The sequence below is a fragment of the Chrysemys picta genome, chromosome 1 (genome assembly GCF_011386835.1).
Source record: "Chrysemys picta bellii isolate R12L10 chromosome 1, ASM1138683v2, whole genome shotgun sequence".
Classification (NCBI taxonomy): domain Eukaryota; kingdom Metazoa; phylum Chordata; order Testudines; family Emydidae; genus Chrysemys; species Chrysemys picta.
In genome coordinates, this window is record NC_088791.1 from 61,809,369 (window position 1) to 61,829,582 (window position 20,214).

Here is a 20,214-nt window from a genome sequence, read left to right on the forward strand (position 1 = left end):
GAAAAGTTTCCATTGTAGTTAATACTGTTTGAGCTTCACTAGTGTTAGTAATAGTGGGAGCCAACATTTTAAACATTGTTTCCTCTGAGCCTGCTTATAGTACTTCTAATCAACATGGTACGTCAAATGCTGGTTTATAAACATGTAGGGTTTCTTTTGTTGCTAACACCACTAAAACTGAACTAATACTGGCAGTCGTGGGAGGCTTTCTTTCTTTCTTTGCAAAATTGCAATAGCATAGAACAGATAGTTGCCCAGATTTTCCCAGAGTCCACTGATATTAGAACATCTAAGTAGGGTAGTAGGTGTTGCCATGTAAAGCACAGTTGTGATGGTAGAAAAGTTGCTGTGTGGATGCAAATTGAACTGTTTTCTTTTAACCAGTTAAGGTGATCTTTCCCCTTAATCATGATTTTGTAATCAGTTAGGCTGTGTCTACACTAAAACTAAGTCTGCTCCCTGGTTCACTACCTTATTTCTCAGCCTTGAATCAAGCATCCGGGATTCCTTTTTGTGCTCCTTCAATTGCTCTTTCTCTTGTTGTCAAACAGCTGGATTGGCTGCCATGATTTGTCTTCCCCCTTTCTATAACGAAGATGCAAAAGCACAAAAAGAAATCTCTGGCCAGCACAGTTAAGGACAATAAGGTTAAGTATAACAGGAATAAAAGGAACCCCAACAATGGTATTATCCATTAATGGAACAACTGTCAATAATGCAAAAGCGTAAGCATTCAATAAACATTTCTGTTCTGTATTTGGGAAAAAGTCAGATGATATATTCATATCAGAAGATGATCATGATGAGGTCTAGATATTGACTTGTGACACATACAAAAGAAGAGAAGAGACACAAGAATGATCAAAAGATTGGACAATGTGCCTTTCAATGAAAGACTCAAGGAGTTCAGTCTATTTAGTTTACCAAAAATAAAGTGAAGGAGTGATTTGATCACAATCTGTAAATTCCTACAAGGGGAACATAAATTTGATAATTGAGGGGTCTTCAGTTTATCAAAAAAGGTGCAACAAGATCCAATGGCTAGAAGTTGAAGCTAGACAAATTCCTACTAGAAAGAAGGTGCAATTGTATAAACATTGGAACAACTTAACACACATCGTGGTGGATTTTCCATCACTGGAAATTAAGTCGAGTTTGAATGTTTTTCTGAAAGATATACTCTACTTCAACCACAACCATTGGACTTGAAGCAGGAATTAATTCAGACAAGTCCTCTGGTCTGTGTCATTCATGAAATCAAACTAGATGATCACAATGGTCTGGCCTTGGGATCTGTGACTTTACCTGAATAGCCCTTTGTCTCTTGAGTTGGGGTAGATTTGCAAGCTACTTAAGGGCCTGGATGTGGGTAGATTTTTTTTTTTTTTTAAATGAAACCTAGGTAGGAGAGGAGAAACTAAAGTATGTGCAAGGTTGTATGCTAAGCAGTTGGTGTTGCCTGAAGAGCCCAGGCCAATGGAAAAAAAAAACATTAATTTCTCCATCATAGAACATAACATCCTCCACGCAATAAGTATTGCTTTCTTTACAATGGAAATTTAGAGAGAGAACTACATTGTTTTTTGTAATAAGCCAAAATCATTCTGAACTTTTTAGGAGTCAATATATTATTCTTTCAAGTTAAACTTTAATTTGCACCAACAGAGCTGTGAGTAGCATGCTGGTGTATTACTTCATAATAATAATTCTTAGACTTTTTTGAAAGCAGCTCAAACCATTATATGAAGTAATATTCAAAACCAGAAAAAGTGTGTGCATGTGTACATAGAATATAACAACATACAAAAAACTACATCAAAAGAACACTGAGGTTGAAAAGTCAAGCTCTCAAAAGTGGGGAAATGCCAGAATTAAGGTTGCCTATGCAACTTTTAATTCAGCCTCCCCTATATGTATGCATTGTGATACAACCTTTAATTACATCTATCCTACAGTTCTTGCATAGACACCTTCCCCATTCAGTGTACACAAAGAGAGTGCTCACTGAACGGGTGGCTAATCAATATCTTTATACCCTCAGCATTCAGTGTTTGTGGGTCCTGGGCTGGCTTACTGCATGGCACCCAACACTTGCAGCAAATACAGAATTTTACATTTTCTTATTCCTTTTTTATGGCACCCATTACCGCAGTATCTGAGTGTTTCACAAACATTATTTAATTTATCTTCACACTATTCCTGTAAGGCAGAGAGAGATTGTTTGTTGTATCTAGATCAGTGGTCCCCTAACTTTTCATGGTCAGCCCCCCCCCATGGGAGCCAGGCCCGGGAGCAGACAGGGTAAAGGGGCCAAAACTGGGGCCACAGCTGGGGGTGGGGCTGGGAACGGAAGCCATAGCAGGGCTGCAACTGGTGGCAAGTCTGGGACTGGGGCCGGAGCAGAGCTGGGGGCAGAGCAGGACCTCCTCTCTCTCCATGGGGTCTAGCCAGGGCCCCACTGCGCGCCCCCCACAAAATGTTCATCTGCACCCCTCTTGGGGGGTGCCCCACAGTTTGGGGATCTCTGGTCTAAATTGTTTTTAAAAACAAGCCAGGAAAAGAGAATTTCTTTTTGCGTCATTGTGAATCTTTATATCCATTGCACAGACCTTTACCGCTTGAGCTAATGGAGTAACTGGTAGCAGTAGTAGGCTTTTATCCTCCATTTAGACCAGTCACTAGCTGGGGATAGGATACACAGTTTGCAGTGGGTTCTACAAGAATTTTCTAGACAGCGAATGAATGTTAGGACTTGGGCGTTCTGGAGGGGAGTATAGTGGTTACAGACCCTTCTGTTGTTTTCCTTCCTCAAGCCTATCCCCTTTTGGACTTGGGCCCCCTTTCTCTACTTTTATCCACCTCCAACCTACACCTGTCCATTCTGCTCCTCATCCCTCTGCATTCAAGTAAGGTGCCTTTCTCCTCCTCCTCCATGCTGCTTGGCTGCTAGCCTGGGAAGCACTGAAAGCAAAGGAGAGAGAGTCTCCTTCCTTTCAGTTTTAGTGTCAGGCATCACAGTGGCCCCCAGCAGATAGGATGAACAATTGCAGGGAAAGTCCTGAAGCCTTGGAATTGAGTATGAACAATGTGGCTGGCATAAAGGAGGTATGTGGGACTGGAACATGTTCAGTGCAGACAGAATGTTTGGAGAATTTAGCTGCCAAATTCTGAGAGGCTTCCACTGAGCATGTGCAAATAGCCATTTGCATAGGGTTATAAATTGGCCATATTTGGGAGAGTTTTCACGGGAGAAGCAAAGTACATGACCCTGACCCCAAAGGGACCTCTGTGCCCATCTTCAAGTCTCTACTCTAAAGCATGGAGGTGCTAGAATTTCTCAGTGAAAATGGTTGTAAGAATTTTTTTAACACTGGCAAAAAAGCATATTTTTCCCTAACTTTGTCCTCAGAAATTGTTGAATCATTTTTACTGAATGGTTAAAGCTTGGCAAAGTTATAAGCAACTAAAACCAGTTTCTTAGAATGTACAGTATTAGGCAAATTTAACTATAGGAGTCCCTAGACAATAAATTACATATAAAATGTAAACTCAAATATAAGGATTGGGTGCTGTCTACTTACAGGACAAAAAGACTGTGCCAACTATTTTGAAACTTACAGACGCTCTCAGCCTCATAAATGAAGGGCACATACATTTAAAAAAGTGATGTTACATTGTAGAGGAAAAAGCATGAAATTGTTCAGAATTAGTTGTTTGTGAAACACCCACAATACTTCAGTTTCATGTCAGCATCATGATTTAAAATATGGAACAAGCCCAAATATTTTTATGGAGTAGAATTCAGTGATGGATGCACTCTTGTTAAACAGGAATGAGAGAAAATGAACATTTGGTAGTTCAAATTGTGTAAAAAGAGGGGAGAGTATTGTACCAAAAACAAAAATCGGGTATCTGGTAGACATGTGGGAAAATCATGTAAAATTCAAATGAAGTGCTTTTTAAGGCAAGCTTAAAAATAAAAATGACAAAAATCGTATAACCTTGTGACCAGAGATGATAAGCAACAATGATAAACATATGTTTGATCCACTGCAGTGTCTCTGTGGAATCTTTGTAAAGGGTTTACAGTGACAATTTTAAAGTTGCTATTCTGATATGAACAGAGAGGAACCTGTTGATACACTGGTAAACTACTCCTGTACCACAGTCTTTATCTTTGCAAATTTCTGATTTTTTTTAATTGAAGTGCTGTTTTTTAAAACACTAATATAGATGATTACAAACACACACACAATAGCTAATGAAACAAAGCACATATCAAAATAATACTGTCAGTGACAAATGATTACTATTTAAAGACAATAATCAACTGTTTTCGTAACACTTTATTATGGTTTCTTACATTTTTTAATACGACTTTTTTCCTCAGTCCTTTTTAGATTGTTTTATTTATTCATACGCTGTAAGGTTTGTATTCTAAAATATTAATTAGTCTCAGACATATACAGTACTAGCTTTATGTATATAAATATTTTTTTATTTTAACACCGTGCATGCTTCTGTCTCTCTATCTTTACAATTTCCAGAAGATTCTACGCACTTTAAAAGTATAACATAATATTTTCATGTTTCTTTTTAGTATACCTCCAGATAATCTTTCTATTCAAGAGTTTCAGAGAAATGAGAGTATTGATGTTGAGGTGAGGAGACTAGAGTGTTTTTGTATTACCTTATTATAAACTAACTAGGAATGTTCAAACTCATAGGTAACTGTCATAAATTAACATCTGGAGAAAACGATGGTTGATACTGAATTTTACTAACTTGGCTGCAACTTCTTTTTTGATCAGTAAAAAAAGATGATAAAACCAGGGGTCCAGATTGTGGCTGGCTTTTGGGGTGTGCTTAGGGGTGGGAAGACATGCACAAGGAGTTCTTTGTTGGTATCAACTAGGGTGCAAGACAACCCCAAGGAATGGGGGCAAGTGGAACATGTCTCTGCCTCCCACACATTATCTGGTTCTGCATAGAGGGAATGCATGTGGCAGCCTCCTAAGGGATGGCATAATTGCTGCAATTCTCCAGATATCACTGAAGCCTCCTACTTTCCTGAATTAAAAAGTCTCCTAAGCTTTCTCTGAGAAAGTGCAGCTCGATCCAATCCCATACTCAAGGTCATACTTTCATGGCACAATCTGCCCCATAATTGTTAAATAGAATTATTTCTGTATTCATAAATAGTCCTTATTAAACGTTCATAAAGGACCACACTGTGAACCCCTTACTCCCATTTGTGAACTGTTACTCACACAAGTAACTGCTTACCATTTGAGAGTAAATGTTCACAACCTGACCTAAAGTGAATGCCTCATGTTGCACTTTCTTAAGAGTGAAGCAACACTCTTGATTGGCCAAGAGATGATACGCATTCAGTAATCATGATTATTTAAGCAGTGACTGTGTTCACCTCTTTAAAAAACAAACAAACAGGAAGATATGGTCCTTGCTCCAGAAACTTTAAATCTGAATGAACAGATGAAGCAACTCAGACACACAGTGCCCTTGACGACCTCAGGCAGGTTATCAGACCGCACTGCAGTTTAAATGGGTGTGTTACAGTACTTGGTAGGGTTAACATTGGAAAAGCCTTGGAGAAGGAAGAGAGACTGGTCACTTTTCACACCAGGGCTGAGATAGGAGTTCTAGGTTGAAGGGCAGTGATAATTAAGTGCTTTAGCTTCAGTTACCTCCCAAGGACTGCAGCCAGGATATACAGAGCTCAGGATTAAAAATGGAAGCAGGGTTCCCTGTAGTGGCCTAGATCAGTGGTTCTCAACCTACACAAGTCTTCCAGAGGATACATCAACTCATTTAGATATTTGCTTAGTTTTATAACAGGCTAAATAAAAAGCACTAGCAAAGTCAGTACAAACTAAAATTTCATACAGACAGTGACTGGTTTATACTGCTGTATATACTCTACACTGAAATGCAAGTAAAGTACTTCTAATTGATTTATTTTATAATTATATGATAAAAATGAGAAAGTAAGCAATTTTTCAGTAATAGTGTGCTATGATACAAATATATTTTTGTCAGATTTTGTAAGCAAGTAGTTTTTAAGTGAAGTGAAACTTGTGGGTACGCAAGACAAATCAGACTCCTGAAAAGTATCAGAGGGGTAGCCGTGTTAGTCTGGATCTGTAAAAAGCAACAGAGAGTCCTGTGGCACCTTTAAGACTAACAGATGTATTGGAGCATAAGCTTTTGTGGGTGAATGGCCACTTCGTCGGATGCATGAATTTTGTACTCCTGAAAAGGGGTACAGTAGTCAGGTAAGGTTGAGAGCCACTGATGTAGATCTAGTATGCAGTAAAACAGACCTACTGATGGGCATGGGACCTAATTGTCCCATGTTAGTTCCTCTCAGGATCAAGCCAAAAGAGAACCTTCTCTTATAAACACATTCTTCTGCTTGGTCTTGTTAATACACTGTCTTAATCTTCTAGTTAAGATGGAGTAGGGAGGGGAAGAGGAGATTTGGTTGTGAAGGTCAGATTGTCCCTTTCCAAAACTCTCTAAATTCAGTTTGAAGTAAACTTTTCAGCAATGATTTTCAAAATTCAGTGGGATCTGTTGAGTGATCTGCCCTTCAGAAGATCAGGCAGATGCCTAAAATATGAATTTAGAAGCCTAATTTTAAGCTCCTATTTTTGAAAAATTTAGCCATCCTGTATTAGCAATTTTACAACAGTAAGCATAATAAATATAAAAGATGTTGCTTCAAGTTTCACTGAGCATGACCATTCATACTTTATTTGAACATTGTTTTCTTACACTTAATGAATGCATCCAGACTATAACTTTCTGTATCTTGTTCCATTTCTTTAAGTGTATATATGTCTTCTAAGTGTTAGTTATAATTTTAATCACTGAATTTTTCCTAGAAAACAAATTTTAATGTATTTCATTTGTTTTAGGTGGTGCAACTCATCAGCACAGAGATACTGCCGTATGCTAATTTTATTCCCAAGGAATTTGTTGGTCAGATAATGACTATGCTTAATAAAGGTTCAATACATTCTCAGTCATCCTCATTTACGGGTATGTTACCTCAATTATAAACAAAAGATATAAGAACAGTGTACAAATCCCGTGGAAGGCAAATTAAAATGTGCATATTACAATACCGATTTTACCAAAGATTTTAAACTTCACCAATATCATGAATAAGTTCCCAGCCCACAGAGATGATCTCAAATACTATAATCTCTTAATCTATGGGATAAATTTCATGCTATGAAGAAAGCATAGTATTCTGGTAATATTTCTGCATTTTGGGGTAAATATCTTGTTTAAGGATGCACTCTTGTCTCTTTGTACTTACCTAGGCTTCGAGTCTTTTTTTTTTTTTTTTTTTTTTTTTTTTAACTGTCTTCCTCCACTTCCCACTCACTTTGGTCTCCGGCATGCAAGTTAAAATAGGTACTGGTAATAATTTTAGGCAATTGCAATGCATAAAAAAAAATCCTGTTCTTTGAAATTTTAAATTTAAATTTTAAATTAATGGAGATATCCCATCTCCTAGAACTGGAAGGGACCTTGAAAGGTCATCAAGTCCAGCCCCCTGCCTTCACTAGCAGGACCAAGTACTGATTTTGCCCCAGATCCCCAAGTGGCCCCCTCAAGGATTGAACTCACAACCCTGGGTTTAGCAGGCCAATGCTCAAACCACTGAGCTATCCCTCCCCCCCCTTTTGAGTGACCTTGATAAAACTAAGGGGTGTAACTGACTCGACATCGCTTTTAGATTAAAGTTTTATAGCTAAATTAAAACACTAATTGAAAATATACAGCTGTTTTTGAATTTTATGTACTAATTAAAAATGGCTATATGGCTATCTTTTTTAGAATGTGTGCTTTACAGTATTTGCAAATGTTACCATTTTAAATACTGTAGGTATTAAGGCAGCTATTGAAATAAAAAAATATGGTATGTTTACTATGCTTGTTTCACTATTAAAGATTATTTTACTTTGACAGAAGCAGAAATAGATATTCGAATGAGAGAAGAATTTTCTAAGATGTGCTTTGAAACACTGCTTCAGTTTTCATTCAGTAATAAAGTCACAACTCCTCAGGAAGGATACATCTCTAGAATGGCACTGTCTGTACTCTTGAAAAGATCACAGGATGTACTGCATCGCTACATAGAAGATGAAAGATTAAGTGGCAAATGTCCTCTTCCACGGTATGTACTGTATGTATTTAAAAAAAAAAAAAAAAGGCAAGCCAATATTTTATGGTAGAGAAAAAAATGTATTTATAATTAAGAATATAATTTGACCCAAAAAAATCTGTTCTTCAAGTAGTGTCCATATGGGTGCTCCACCCTAGGTGCAATATTTCATCTTTCGGGACCGCCTTTACCTTGCAGTGGTCTTGGGAGTCCATCACTATGGACAAGAGGGTTTGGGAGATAATTTCCTCTTATACCTGACAACCCCCCTTCCCTGTCAGTCTTCAGAGACCCTTCCCATGAGAACCTGCTTTGGCAGGAAATAGACCCCCTTCTACACCTGGATGCTATAGAACCATTTCCGACACAGCACAGAGGGGAAGGGGTTTTACTCCAGGTGTTTTCTGGTCCCAGAAAAGAGTGGCAGTTGAAGATCCAGCCTAGTTTTAAGACTGTTCAGTACCTTTGTGAAGGCACTCAAATTCAGAATGGTGACACTTGCAACGATAATCCCATCACTGGACCAAGGAGATTAGTTCTTGGCCCTAGACCTTCAGGATGCATATTTCCACATTGGAATCCACCCATCCCACAAATGATTCCTATGCTTTGCAATAGGCCAGTGCCAATCAATTGCACACATGCAAAATAGGAAATGACTGCCTAGGAAGGAGTACTGCAGAAAAGGACCTTGGGGGTTATAGTGGATCACAAGCAAAATATGAGTCAACAGTGTTCTACTGTTGCAAAAAAGAAAACTTCATTCTGGGATGTATTAGCAGGAGTGTGGTAAGCAAGCCTAGAAATAATTTTCATTCTACTCCTCACTGATAAGGCCACAATTGGAGGATTGTATCCAGTTCTGGGAACTGCATTTCAGGAAAGAAGTGGACACATTGGAGAAAGTCCAGAGGAGAGCAACAAAAATGATTAAAGGTCTAGAAAATATGACCGATGAGGAAAGATTGAAAAAATTGGTTTTGTTTAGTGGAGAAGAAAAGACTGAGGGGGGACATAACAGTTTTCAAGTACATAAAAGGTTGTTACAAGGAGGAGGGGGAAAAAATTTTCTCCTTAATCTCAGGATAGGACAAGAAGCAATGGGCTTGAATTGCAGCAAGGGCGGTTTAGGTTGGATATTAGGAAAATTTCTGTCAGAGTAGTTAAGCACTGGAACAAATTGCCGAGGGAGGTTGTGGAATCTCCATCATTGGAGGTTTAAGAATACATTAGACAAACACCTGTTAAGAATGGTCTATTTATACATAGTCCTGTCTTGAGCATAAGTGACTGGAATAAATGACCTATTGAGGTCCTTTCCAGTCCTACACTTCTATGATTTTCAGTACAGGTTGCTCCATTTTGGCCTATCATATGCCCCCTGGGTCTTCTCAAAGATCATGTCAGTAATAGTGGCTCACCTCTGCAGGAATGCAATTTTGGTGTTGCCTTACCTAGACGATTGGCTTCTGAAAGGACACTCCTGGGAGGTGACTTCTCAGGCAATGTACGAAGCCATAGAACTCTTCCTGAAGCTGAGCCTGCAATTGAGCAATTTGAAGTCCACCTTGACCCCTGTGCAAAAGAGCCTTCCTCCCAGTGCACAGGTTTATGTCCCCTTCAGACTTAATCAATACGATTCTGATCAGCCCTTAGACCCTGGTCAGGTACTGTCTCTGGCTACTGGGGCATATGGTGGCTGGCACTTTCATTATAGATCACTAAGCCCTTAACAAATTCACGGTCCCTGTTGGTCAATTTCACAGTCAGAGGATTAAAAAAAAAGAGTAAATTTCATGATTTCAGCTATTTAAGTCTAAAATTTCATGTTGTTGTAATTGTAGGGGTCCTGACCCAAAAAGGAGTGGGGGGTGGGGGGAAGTTGTAACGTTATTGTAGCAGGGGTTGCGGTACTGCTACCCTTACTTCTGTGCAGCTGCTAGTGGCGGTGCTGCCTTCAGAGCTGGGCAGCTGGAGAGTGGCGGCTGCTGGCCAGTATCCCAGCTCTGAAGTCAGAACCGCCGCCAGCACAGCAGCGCAGAAGTAATGATGGCATGGTATGGTATTGCCACCCTTACTTCTGCGCTTCTGTCTGCAGAGCTGGGCCATCAGTCAACAGCCGCCACTCTCCGGCTGCCGAGCTCTGAAGGCAGCAGTACAGAAGTAAGGATGGCATGGCATGGTATTGCTACCTTTACTTTTGCGCTGCTGCTGGCAGGGCGCTGCCTTCAGACCTGGGCACCCAGCGAACAGCCGCCACTCTCCAGACCCCCAGCTCTGAAGGCGGCACAGAAGTAAGGGTGGCAATACCACAACCTATCTAAAATACCCTTGTTGCCCCCCCCCCCCCCCCGCAACTCCCTTTTGGGTCAAGACCCCCAATTTGCGAAACGCTGGTCTCCCCCCATGAAATCTGTACAGTATAGGGTAAAAGCTCACAGAGAGGCCAAATTTCACGGTTTGTGATGCATTTTTCATGGCCGTGAATTTGGTAGGGCCCTATAGATCACACATGACTGCTTATGTGATGCCTTTAAGGGTAGGTCAGGATGGTTTATTCGCTTAGCAGACACAGTCTCAACATGTTGCTTTCCATACCCAGTTCTGTATAGTTGGTGGAAAGACCCTCACAACTTGTGTGCGGGAGTCCCCTTCATCTGTCCTCCCCCCAACGACTGTCATAATGACAGATGCTTCCCTGTTGGGATGGCGTGCGCATCTAGACTCCAAACAGTTCAGGGCAGGTAGATGCCTCAAGAAAATTCTCTGCATATCTTCCTCCTGGAACTCAGTGTTACCCTGGAAACAGAATTTAGGTATCCCTCCAGTAGCTCACCTAGTGACCCCTCCAGGGTTTACCAAAGACTCCCTCAAAACAACCCACCCTATTAACCATCAGGTATGAGTCTCCAGGGTGGCTAAAGCAATACCTGGAGGACATGTATACAGACTTCTGATAAATGATTGACCCAGGTAGTATCTTTCCAAAACAAGTCACCCTTTTATTGGTGCAAACACAAATCCCCAACGCAGTAACACAAATCCCCAACACAACAGGCTAAAGCACCCCCCAAAACTACATTACCACACAGTTTGATGTGATGCTAAGTGGCTGTACCCTGCTTATGGTGATCGGTCATTCACAGGCCGCTGACAGTTCCTGGTAACTGTCTTTAGATTATTCCTCTCTGATCTTCTGATCTTCATGTGCTCTCCTGCTCCTAGTCTTTTCCCTCTTTATTGAACTGCTCCTGGTCTTTTCCCTCTACTGAACTGAATGGACAGTACTGAACAGGCAAAGCAAATGAACAGAACACTGTCCTCTGTTCCTCTTCTGACAGGCTTGATTGACATGTTGTTTTGCTTGCTTTTGCTAATATCTTTTTGTCAGAACTCTCCAGAGCACATACCACTTGTAACATTTATTTCTAACATGCCTGGTTTCATGATCAACAGTTAACTCATTACTTGCCATTTTGCAACATAGTTTATAATGTACCTAGTCTTATGATCAACAACTGCCTCATTTCAGGTTGTCCATGCCACTTTGCAACATTGTCTCTAATGTAGCCAGAAGGTCCCCAGCCTCATGGTCAATGTTATCTCACCACTGTTTTCCCTGTCAACTTCTCCTCTGCCAATATCAGTACTACATGACCTACAGTTTTCATCTAATAGTGAAGTGACTCTTGCTTATTCAAAATGGAGGCCTGGGATACAAGATGGAGTCTGGGGCCTTCAAAAAGGGGTTTCTCTGGTATCAAGGGCAGGCAGATGCGTGTGTCTCCAGTTTTCTGCCACTAATTAGAGGCAAAAACATAAAGGTCGTGACTGACATGTCATAAATGTTTTATATAAACCAGCAAGGAAGAGCAAGATCCCCCTTCCTTTTGCTGAGGCTATAAAGCTTTGGAATTGGAGTATATGAAATCAGATTTTTATCACAAAATACCTTCCAGGAGTTCAGCATGTGACCGCAGACAGACTCAACAGGCACTTCTCTCAAGACCATGAGTGGGAGATAGATTCAACCATACTTCACCACATATTCTACCAATGGGGTACTCGTCAGATAGACTTTTTCACCGCAGCAATAAACAGGAAATGCACCCAGTTTTGCTGCAGAACTAGTCTGCGTCATTGATCCCTGGGGGATGCCTTTCACCTCCAGTGGTTGCTGGGTCTTCTGTATACGTTCCCCCCCAACTCCTCCAATATTCAAAGTCCTACTCAAAATAAAAAGGGACAAGGCCAGAGTTGACAAACATGGTTTCCTTATTTGATACAGATGACAGTGTTCTCCCCAATTGCTCTTCGTGCCACTCCTCCTATCGTCTTTTAGAAGAGTGGGAAGATCCATCACCCGTCTTAGAATCCTTCACCTCAAAGCATGGGCATAGAAACTGCCTATTCACAGCAAGTAAAAAGGGGGTTACTGCACAGCAAAAAACAGTCTACACCCTACAGTTACAATAATGGACAATATTTGCTCATTGGTGTGATCTCAAACTCATTGCTGCCAGACATACTGGATTACATTCTAGAACTACAGACCTCAGGATTATCACTGAATTCCATTAGAGTTCATCTGGCAGCCATCCTCCAGTAGAAGGTTATGCTGTATTTGCCCACCCAACGACAATGAGGTTCCTCAAAGGCCTGTGCAACCTTTTTCTAACAATTAAATGCCCTACTACAGTTCAGGACCTCAGTTTGGTTCTTAAATGCTTTACAAGACCACCGTTTGAACCTATAGCCTGCTCACAACTCTGTTTATCAGTGAAATTGGCATTTCTGATTGCCATCACATTGGCTCGCTGAATGGGGGAAATGGGGCTTTTATGGCATACTCCTCATTTTATGGCACAATCCCCATATTTTTCAGAGACAACGTTACATTATGACCATACCCCAAGTTTTTGCCAAAAGTACCTTTTGATTTCCATATTAATCAGCCCATTCACCTCCCTGTCTTTTACTATAAACCTCACCAGATAAGAGGGAGGCATTGCTCCACACACTTGATGTCAGGAGATCCCTTGTCTTCTACCTTGATAGGACTAAACATTTCAGGGAGACCTCCAGATTTTTGTCTTGATCTCAGACAGAGCAAAAGGAGGTGCAATCTCTAAAGAGAGGCTCTCTAGCTTGATAACTGACTGTATTAGTAACTGCTACTGAACTCATAATCTTGAAGCACCCACTGACATACAAACTCACTCTGAAATCTATTTCCACCTCCACAGCCTTTCTTAAGAATGTTCCTATCATTGAAATATGTAAAGCCTCAACACAGGCTTCTATGCATACATTTGCTGACTGCTATCCTATAATTCACGACTCTGCTTCTGATACTGTGTTTGGCTCAGCAGTACTTTCTTTCACACTGAATTAGACTCCAAAGCCGCCTCTTCCTTAAAAGAGAACTTCTCTGTAGTCACCTAGAGTGGAGAACTGATAGGGACGCTACTTGAAGAAGAAGAAGAAATGGTTACTCATCCTGTACAGTAATTGCAGTTCTTCGAGATGTATGACCTGATGGTGTTCCAGTACCCACCCTCCTTCTGCTCTGCTTCAATTACCTGTCATGGGGCTTCACGGTAGAGAAGGAACTGATGATGGTTAGCCTGTGCAGTGCTATATAGCAACGCCCATGGAGCACAAGGTGGAGTAACATGAATTCTCAGCTGAACAGACACTGCTATGAAAAATCTCCCATGGAAGTACAAGGGGCACAAATGCTCCTAGAGTGGACACATAGAGGGACACATCTTGAAGAACTGCAGTTACTGCACAGGGTGAGTTACTATTTCTTATGGAAGAATGTGTAAGGGCAGGGGGTTTCAGATCAAATGCCAAATTTGGGAAGGCTATTGATTGGAAGGGCCTTTAAGAAGCAGTTATCCTCAGGACTATTACCCAGAGTTCAGGAGTGCAATATATAGTAGTACAATTGTATTTCATTGTCTCTGAAAAGTTTCTGTAACCATCTCTTCCTTAATTTCTAGCAGAGCTATTGATAGGTTGATGAGAAAATATTAAAGTTCCTAAAAATAAAATAAAATAATAGCAAAGTAGTAATATTCTGAAGCATTAGTCATACCATCGTTGTTGTTGAAATAGAAAACTGAACATAAATATATGGTAACATTTTTAAAAACACTTAAATAACTTAGGCATCTCAGTTCCATTTAAAAGCTTTTGAAAATTTTATCCATTGAGTACGTGATTGAATAAATGACTTCTGTGAGACTCCTTATATGCTTGAAGTTAAGCACATATATTAGTGTTTGCATGATTGAGGCCTATGTATTGACATGATTTCAAAAAATTAAATATAAATTGGTCACATGTATGTGGGGAAATGACATCAGTTAAAGATGAATGTTAATTACAGCATTAGATAACCTTGGTTTCACTGGGTTGCGTGTCAAAGGTTTTATTGTTCAAAATTTGTTTTTGTATTTGCTATATAAGTCAACAGAAAAATCATATTCTGGGAAACATTTTTGAAATTGTACAGTTGATAGTTTATATATTTTCCCCTTGTAGGCAGCAAGTAACAGAAATCATATTCGTTTTAAAAGCTGTCAGTACTCTAATAGATTCCCTTAAGAAAACTCAGCCTGAAAATGGTAAGTTGTTTTAATCAGAAGTCTAAACAAAATTATGTACCTAATATGTTTGTGCAAAAAATATATCTAAAGCACTATTTCCAAGAAAAGTATCATCCATATGAATCTTAATTTGCCCTTTCATGTTTGTGTAGGTGCCAAGTAGAAATTTTTAAAACATCTCTTTAACGGGTCCATCAGCCTACATAAATAAAATAATATCTAACTCTTATATATTGCTTTTCATCAGTCACTCTCACAGCACTTGACAAAAGAATATCACTATAGTATCACTAGAGTAGAAAGCTTCCAGCTGAGGTACCAATGCCCTTTCTTAATCTAAAACATGTTTTGGTAAATATTACTATAAAATATGATAAGATCTTAGAGTGAAATTTTCTTTTTGTATCTTTTCTTTATCTCCCATTGTAGTCTACATCCTTTAATCTTGCTAAATCTTTGTTTATCCAGACCATATTCTATTCAGTCTTAAAGCTCTCATTCACTATTAGGTCCATTAAGATTAAGATAGGGATAAATTTACTTTTCTAAAGATACCGTCTGTGTAATATTTTTACTTCTGAGTGTTGGCTCCTTAATGCTGCACAAGCAGAACTCCTGTAGCTTTTAGAACATTTTTGGTCCTTATGGGCAGTGTTCACTGGTAGTCTTAACTGTTGCTCTTGGAAAACTTATATCCAGTTCATTCTTGACCATAGTCAATAAAGGAATGTTCATCAAGAGCTGTGCTTCTCCTGCTACCACTCAGCACCACTCGGCTTCTTTACTTCGCTGCTTCACTGAGTCTTTCTTCTGTTTTTTTTCATTTTCCTTCCGTTCAGTTTAGTGTTTTAAATATAATTTTTTATTTCCATGACTCCTCACACTATCCTCAGACACGGGAGTGTCAGTCACCTCTCAACCTCTGAGCCCCATTAGGTCATTTTCAATGCACTCCCTTAGCTCTTTTGTATTGGTTCAAATCTTTAATTAACTATTGTATTCCAAAATCAAAAGTAAAACTTCATGCTGTTGGAAAAAACTTTCTGACAGGGAGATAAAAATAGACAGCAAACTAAACAAGGCATATAGTTTAAAACTCCCAGCTGTTGAACTGGATGAGAAGTACTATCACGGATATGTGTTGTGCTGTCCTTTCATGCCCTCTGCTATCTCTGTTCTTGCATTCAAGAAGGGTTCTGAAATTGACAAGAGGCCTGGTTACTGAAAAGCTTCAAAAAGACTGCTGCAGCTATCACTTTGGATGACTAATTGTTTTTATTTTCCTCTCCTACCCCAATCAGAAGCACATTTTTAACTATCACTTTTCAAGGAGGCTCACATTTTTTTCAGGCATGACCATGTTTCTTAAAGTGCTGCTTGAAAATCCCTTAAAAACTTCTCTACATTTTTTTTTAGCACAAACAGAAGAGAAAAATACAAAACTAAGAAAGCTTTCAATAAGAATAGAATGGAGACTGCTAAAAAGCTGCTTCTTTTTGCCAACTCTGGAAGTCTATAAAATCATACATAAATTTCTTGCAGTACATTTGTCTCTGAAATAACGTGCAAAACAAGAGCAAAATATGGTAGATTCCACTTAATAGCAATCCTGATATTAACAACTTCCCCAGTTAATAGCAACATTTTGCCAGGAACCAGTCCCATCACATTAACTTAATGGGGTTCAAATAGTGGCAACTGCATGACACTATTGAGAACTTTTTTTGGAAGAAAGGTCCCAGCCACAGGCAGATTTCTGGGACTTCCACAAGGGAAGGAAGCACTGGGACGTACCTTCCCTGGCTGCAGCCCCACAAACCCAACTGCACCCAGAGACCTGCTGCCAGCAAAGGAGGTAACGGACTGGGGTGCCTGTATCTCCTGCCAAAGTCCCAGCACTGTGGGCCGGGAGGGGAGGTTGTGGGCAGATTAGTAGCAGGATTGGGGGCTGCATCCCCGATGCTGGGGCTTTCCACAGGGAATGGTGGTAACGAGGACACACAGAGCTGCGTGGTATCTCTCCATGCGCTCTCCAGGTTGCACCCACATGTCCCAGCACTTCCTTTCTTGGCCACAGCCCCACAAACCTGCCTTCCACTTGTTGGCAACTTCTGGATAATGGAAACTTTTGCTGGAAACCCAGAGTTTGTTAATAAGCGGAACCCACTGTATCTGAGATTTTCTATCCAGTTTATGATCCTAAAGGATAGCATGCATTACATTAAACCCTGGAGACCTACTAACCTGAAAATGCTTCATCTTTATATAGTAGATGGTTAACTTGCACACGAAGCCACAACATAACTTCATTGTCTGTCAGCTCTTCCTTTGTGAGGCAGGTTAGTCATCTTTGTGTATCTACCCCATCCCTGATAAATAGTTGGTTCTTAGAGTAGTTGTCCCTATGGGTGTGCGAGTGTTTGGTAGCAGTGTCTGCCCCTGCGCCTAATACATCCTTGTGCTCCAGTCTGAAACCTGCTGCCGCTCCAGTTTTTTCCTCAGCTGCCTGTGCTAGAGACAGAGTTTTGCGGTGTCAGTTAACTTCAAATTAGCTAGCTTGCTCATCTGTTTTTTTATTTATTTTATTTAAACGTTTTAATGTAATGTGTATTAAATCCCCACACACAAATTACAGCCAGGGCCTATCTGCAGCTTGTGGGCCATATGCAGCCTGTACATTTGTAAGACCTCATGCCAGACTGCATTCCCAATGCCTTCAAGCCTACCTCAAGCACAGCTTGTCCAAGAGGGTGTCTATCTCTGAGTTCTCAACTCTCTGTAAGTAGAAGGATCCCTGCAAGGTATGCTTGTATTCACCCCCCCACAATGACAATCATCACAGATGCCTCTCTGTTAGGCTGGTGATCTCATGTCACAAAGCAGGTGGACCCATTAGGGGTCTGCTCTTCACATCAATCTATTTGAGCTCAGAGCAGTTCAATATAAGTGCAGTCATTTTTTACCCCAAATCAAGGGTCACTCAGAAGAGACATGATGGACAACAGAGCTACTATATATTATGTAAACTGCTGAGGGGGAGCACAGTCCCAATCCTTGTGCACAGAAGCAATGAAATTTGGAACTGGTGCATAACCCTCAGTGGCATTTCTATCAGGTTTGCAAAGCATCATAGAAGAAACACTGAACAGACATTTCTGTGAGGACTACAAATGGGAGCTGAGCTATCCTATCCTACAGGTAGTGCTCACCTAGGGCTGTCCAGGGATAAACCTCTTCCTGATGCCATACAACAAGAAATTCCCACAATTTTGCTGGAGGGGAGGGATGCCACCATAACTCATTAGGAGATGCCTCCTTCACTCCTTGGCCACTAAGGGTATGTCTACAGTGCAATTAAAAACCCGTAGCTGGCCCAGGTCTGCTGACTTGGGTTCACAGGTGTTGGGCTAAGGGGCTGTTTAATTGCGGTGTAGACGTTTGGGCTTGGGCTGGACACTGAGCTCTAGGACACGGTAAGGTGGGAGAGTGCTTCAACATGTTTTAGAAAACAATATTCGTCAGCTACTTTACAATTCAGAATCACCAACTACCAGACATTAATGGCGAAGTACAACCATACAAATTATACCAGGCTGAACTCCTTTATTGAATATCTACCAGCAGAACACAGCAATTTCAGGCGATTATTGCAGAAGGCCAACTGCTTGCCATACCATCTCTGCATTGCTGATACTGCTGTTCAGTCTATTTCTATGGCAGTAGTTTTGAAGAGGACCTCCTGGTTTCAGCTCTCAGGATTTCTAAAGGAGGTCCAGAATATGGTCGAAGACTTTCCTTTTGTGGATACTAAACTGTTCACTGACAGCACAGGATGAGTGCACCCATTAAAGGACTCCAAAGGCCGCTTTACATTTTCTCTGGGGATCTATACATGTATCCAAAAGAGAGAGTTTAGTAGGTCCCAGTCAGCACAGATATCCTGCCCCATTCAATTCCCAGAGGCCACATGAACTTCAGTGCAAGAGACAAAGGTTCCAGAGGAGAAAATCACCCACTTCCCAATCTTCCACCTCACAAATCTTCCACCTCATAGCACCAATTTTGACAGGGTGGTTGAGGTCCTGAGCTGCTGTCCCCTTTTCATACCAACTGCAATGTTTCTCCTTCCTTCCTCCCTTCGGCAATCACCAAGTGATAGATTCCCAAGCCTACCGAAAGTGTTTACACTTTCTATCTATTACTTGGGAATCTGTCACTACGGATGAATGGGTTTTGGAGATCATTCACTTCATTTCTCTTCTGCCTTCCAAGTCCCCTTTCCTGTCCCTCTTCAGGGACCTCTCTCACGAGAGCCTGTTATGACAGGAAATAGACTCTCTTTTACTCTTGGGTGCTATAGATTCAGTTCCCATGCATCACAGAGGGAAAGGGTTTTATTCCAAGTATTTCCTGGTTCAAAAAAAAAAAAAAAGTTGGAGACCCATCCTAAATTTAAGGCTACTCAACACCTTTGTGAAGGCACAAAAATTGAAAATAGCAACATTTTCAACAATTATTTTGGCACTGGACCAAGAGGATTGGCTCTTAGCCCTCAACCTTCAGGATGCATATTTCCTTGTAACAATCCACTCATCCCACAAAAGATTTCCATGTTTTATTCTCAGTCAGGACCATTTTTAGTACATGGTGCTCCTTTTTGGCTTATCAGCTACCTCAATGGTCTTTTCAAATATCACATCAGTAGTACATCAGTAGTAGTGGCACACTTTCACAGAAAAGAAATTCTGATGTTCCCTTATGCAGATAATTAGCTTCTGAAAGGTCACTCCCTGGGCCAAACTTCAGACAACTTGCAAAGACATAGACCTCTTTCTCAGATTGGGCCTGCATTTCAACATTCAAAAATCCACCTTGACCCCTTTTCAAAAGTTCGAATTCATAGGAGCCAATCTTGGTCCAGTAGTGGCAAGAGCTTGCTTTCCAATGCACATATTCGTGGTCCTATCCAACATAGTTAACACAATCCAGATTAGCATTCAAACCCCAGTTAAGAGCTGTCATCAGCTGCTGGGGCATATGGCAGCTGGTACTTTAGTTATAGACCACACAAAACTACGAATGTGATGCCTTCAAGAGTGTTTCAAGACTGTTTATGCACTGAACAGATAGTCTAACTATGCTACTTTCCATACCCACCTTCATAAACGAATCTCGCAAGTGGTAGAAATACCCTCATAATGTTTGTGCAGGAGTCTCTTTCACCTGCCTTTCCCCAGCAGTTGTTATAATGACAAATGCATCCCTGTTGGAGTGGAGAGTGCATCTAGACATCCACATGGCCTAGGGCAGGTGGATGCCTTAGGAAACCACTCTGCACATCAACCTCCTGGAACTTAGGGCAGTTAGATATGCCTGGCTCCAGTTTCTATCGCTAAT

General features: G+C 40.6%; 1 protein-coding gene across 7 annotated transcripts in view; it reads left to right on the top strand.

Moving 5' to 3' along the window:
- MON2 (MON2 homolog, regulator of endosome-to-Golgi trafficking) overlaps window positions 1–20,214 on the top strand; it is a 180,742-nt gene that overhangs the window by 151,717 nt on the left and 8,811 nt on the right. For 6 of the 7 annotated variants that reach the window (XM_065568308.1, XM_065568270.1, XM_065568361.1 and 3 more), the window contains 4 exons: window positions 4,601–4,661; window positions 6,942–7,065; window positions 8,005–8,212; window positions 14,753–14,835. In XM_065568308.1, coding sequence (XP_065424380.1) covers window positions 4,601–4,661; window positions 6,942–7,065; window positions 8,005–8,212; window positions 14,753–14,835 — 476 coding nt within the window. The remainder of the gene's footprint in view (window positions 1–4,600; window positions 4,662–6,941; window positions 7,066–8,004; window positions 8,213–14,752; window positions 14,836–20,214) is intronic. The other variant, XM_065568400.1, reaches the window with a different exon arrangement.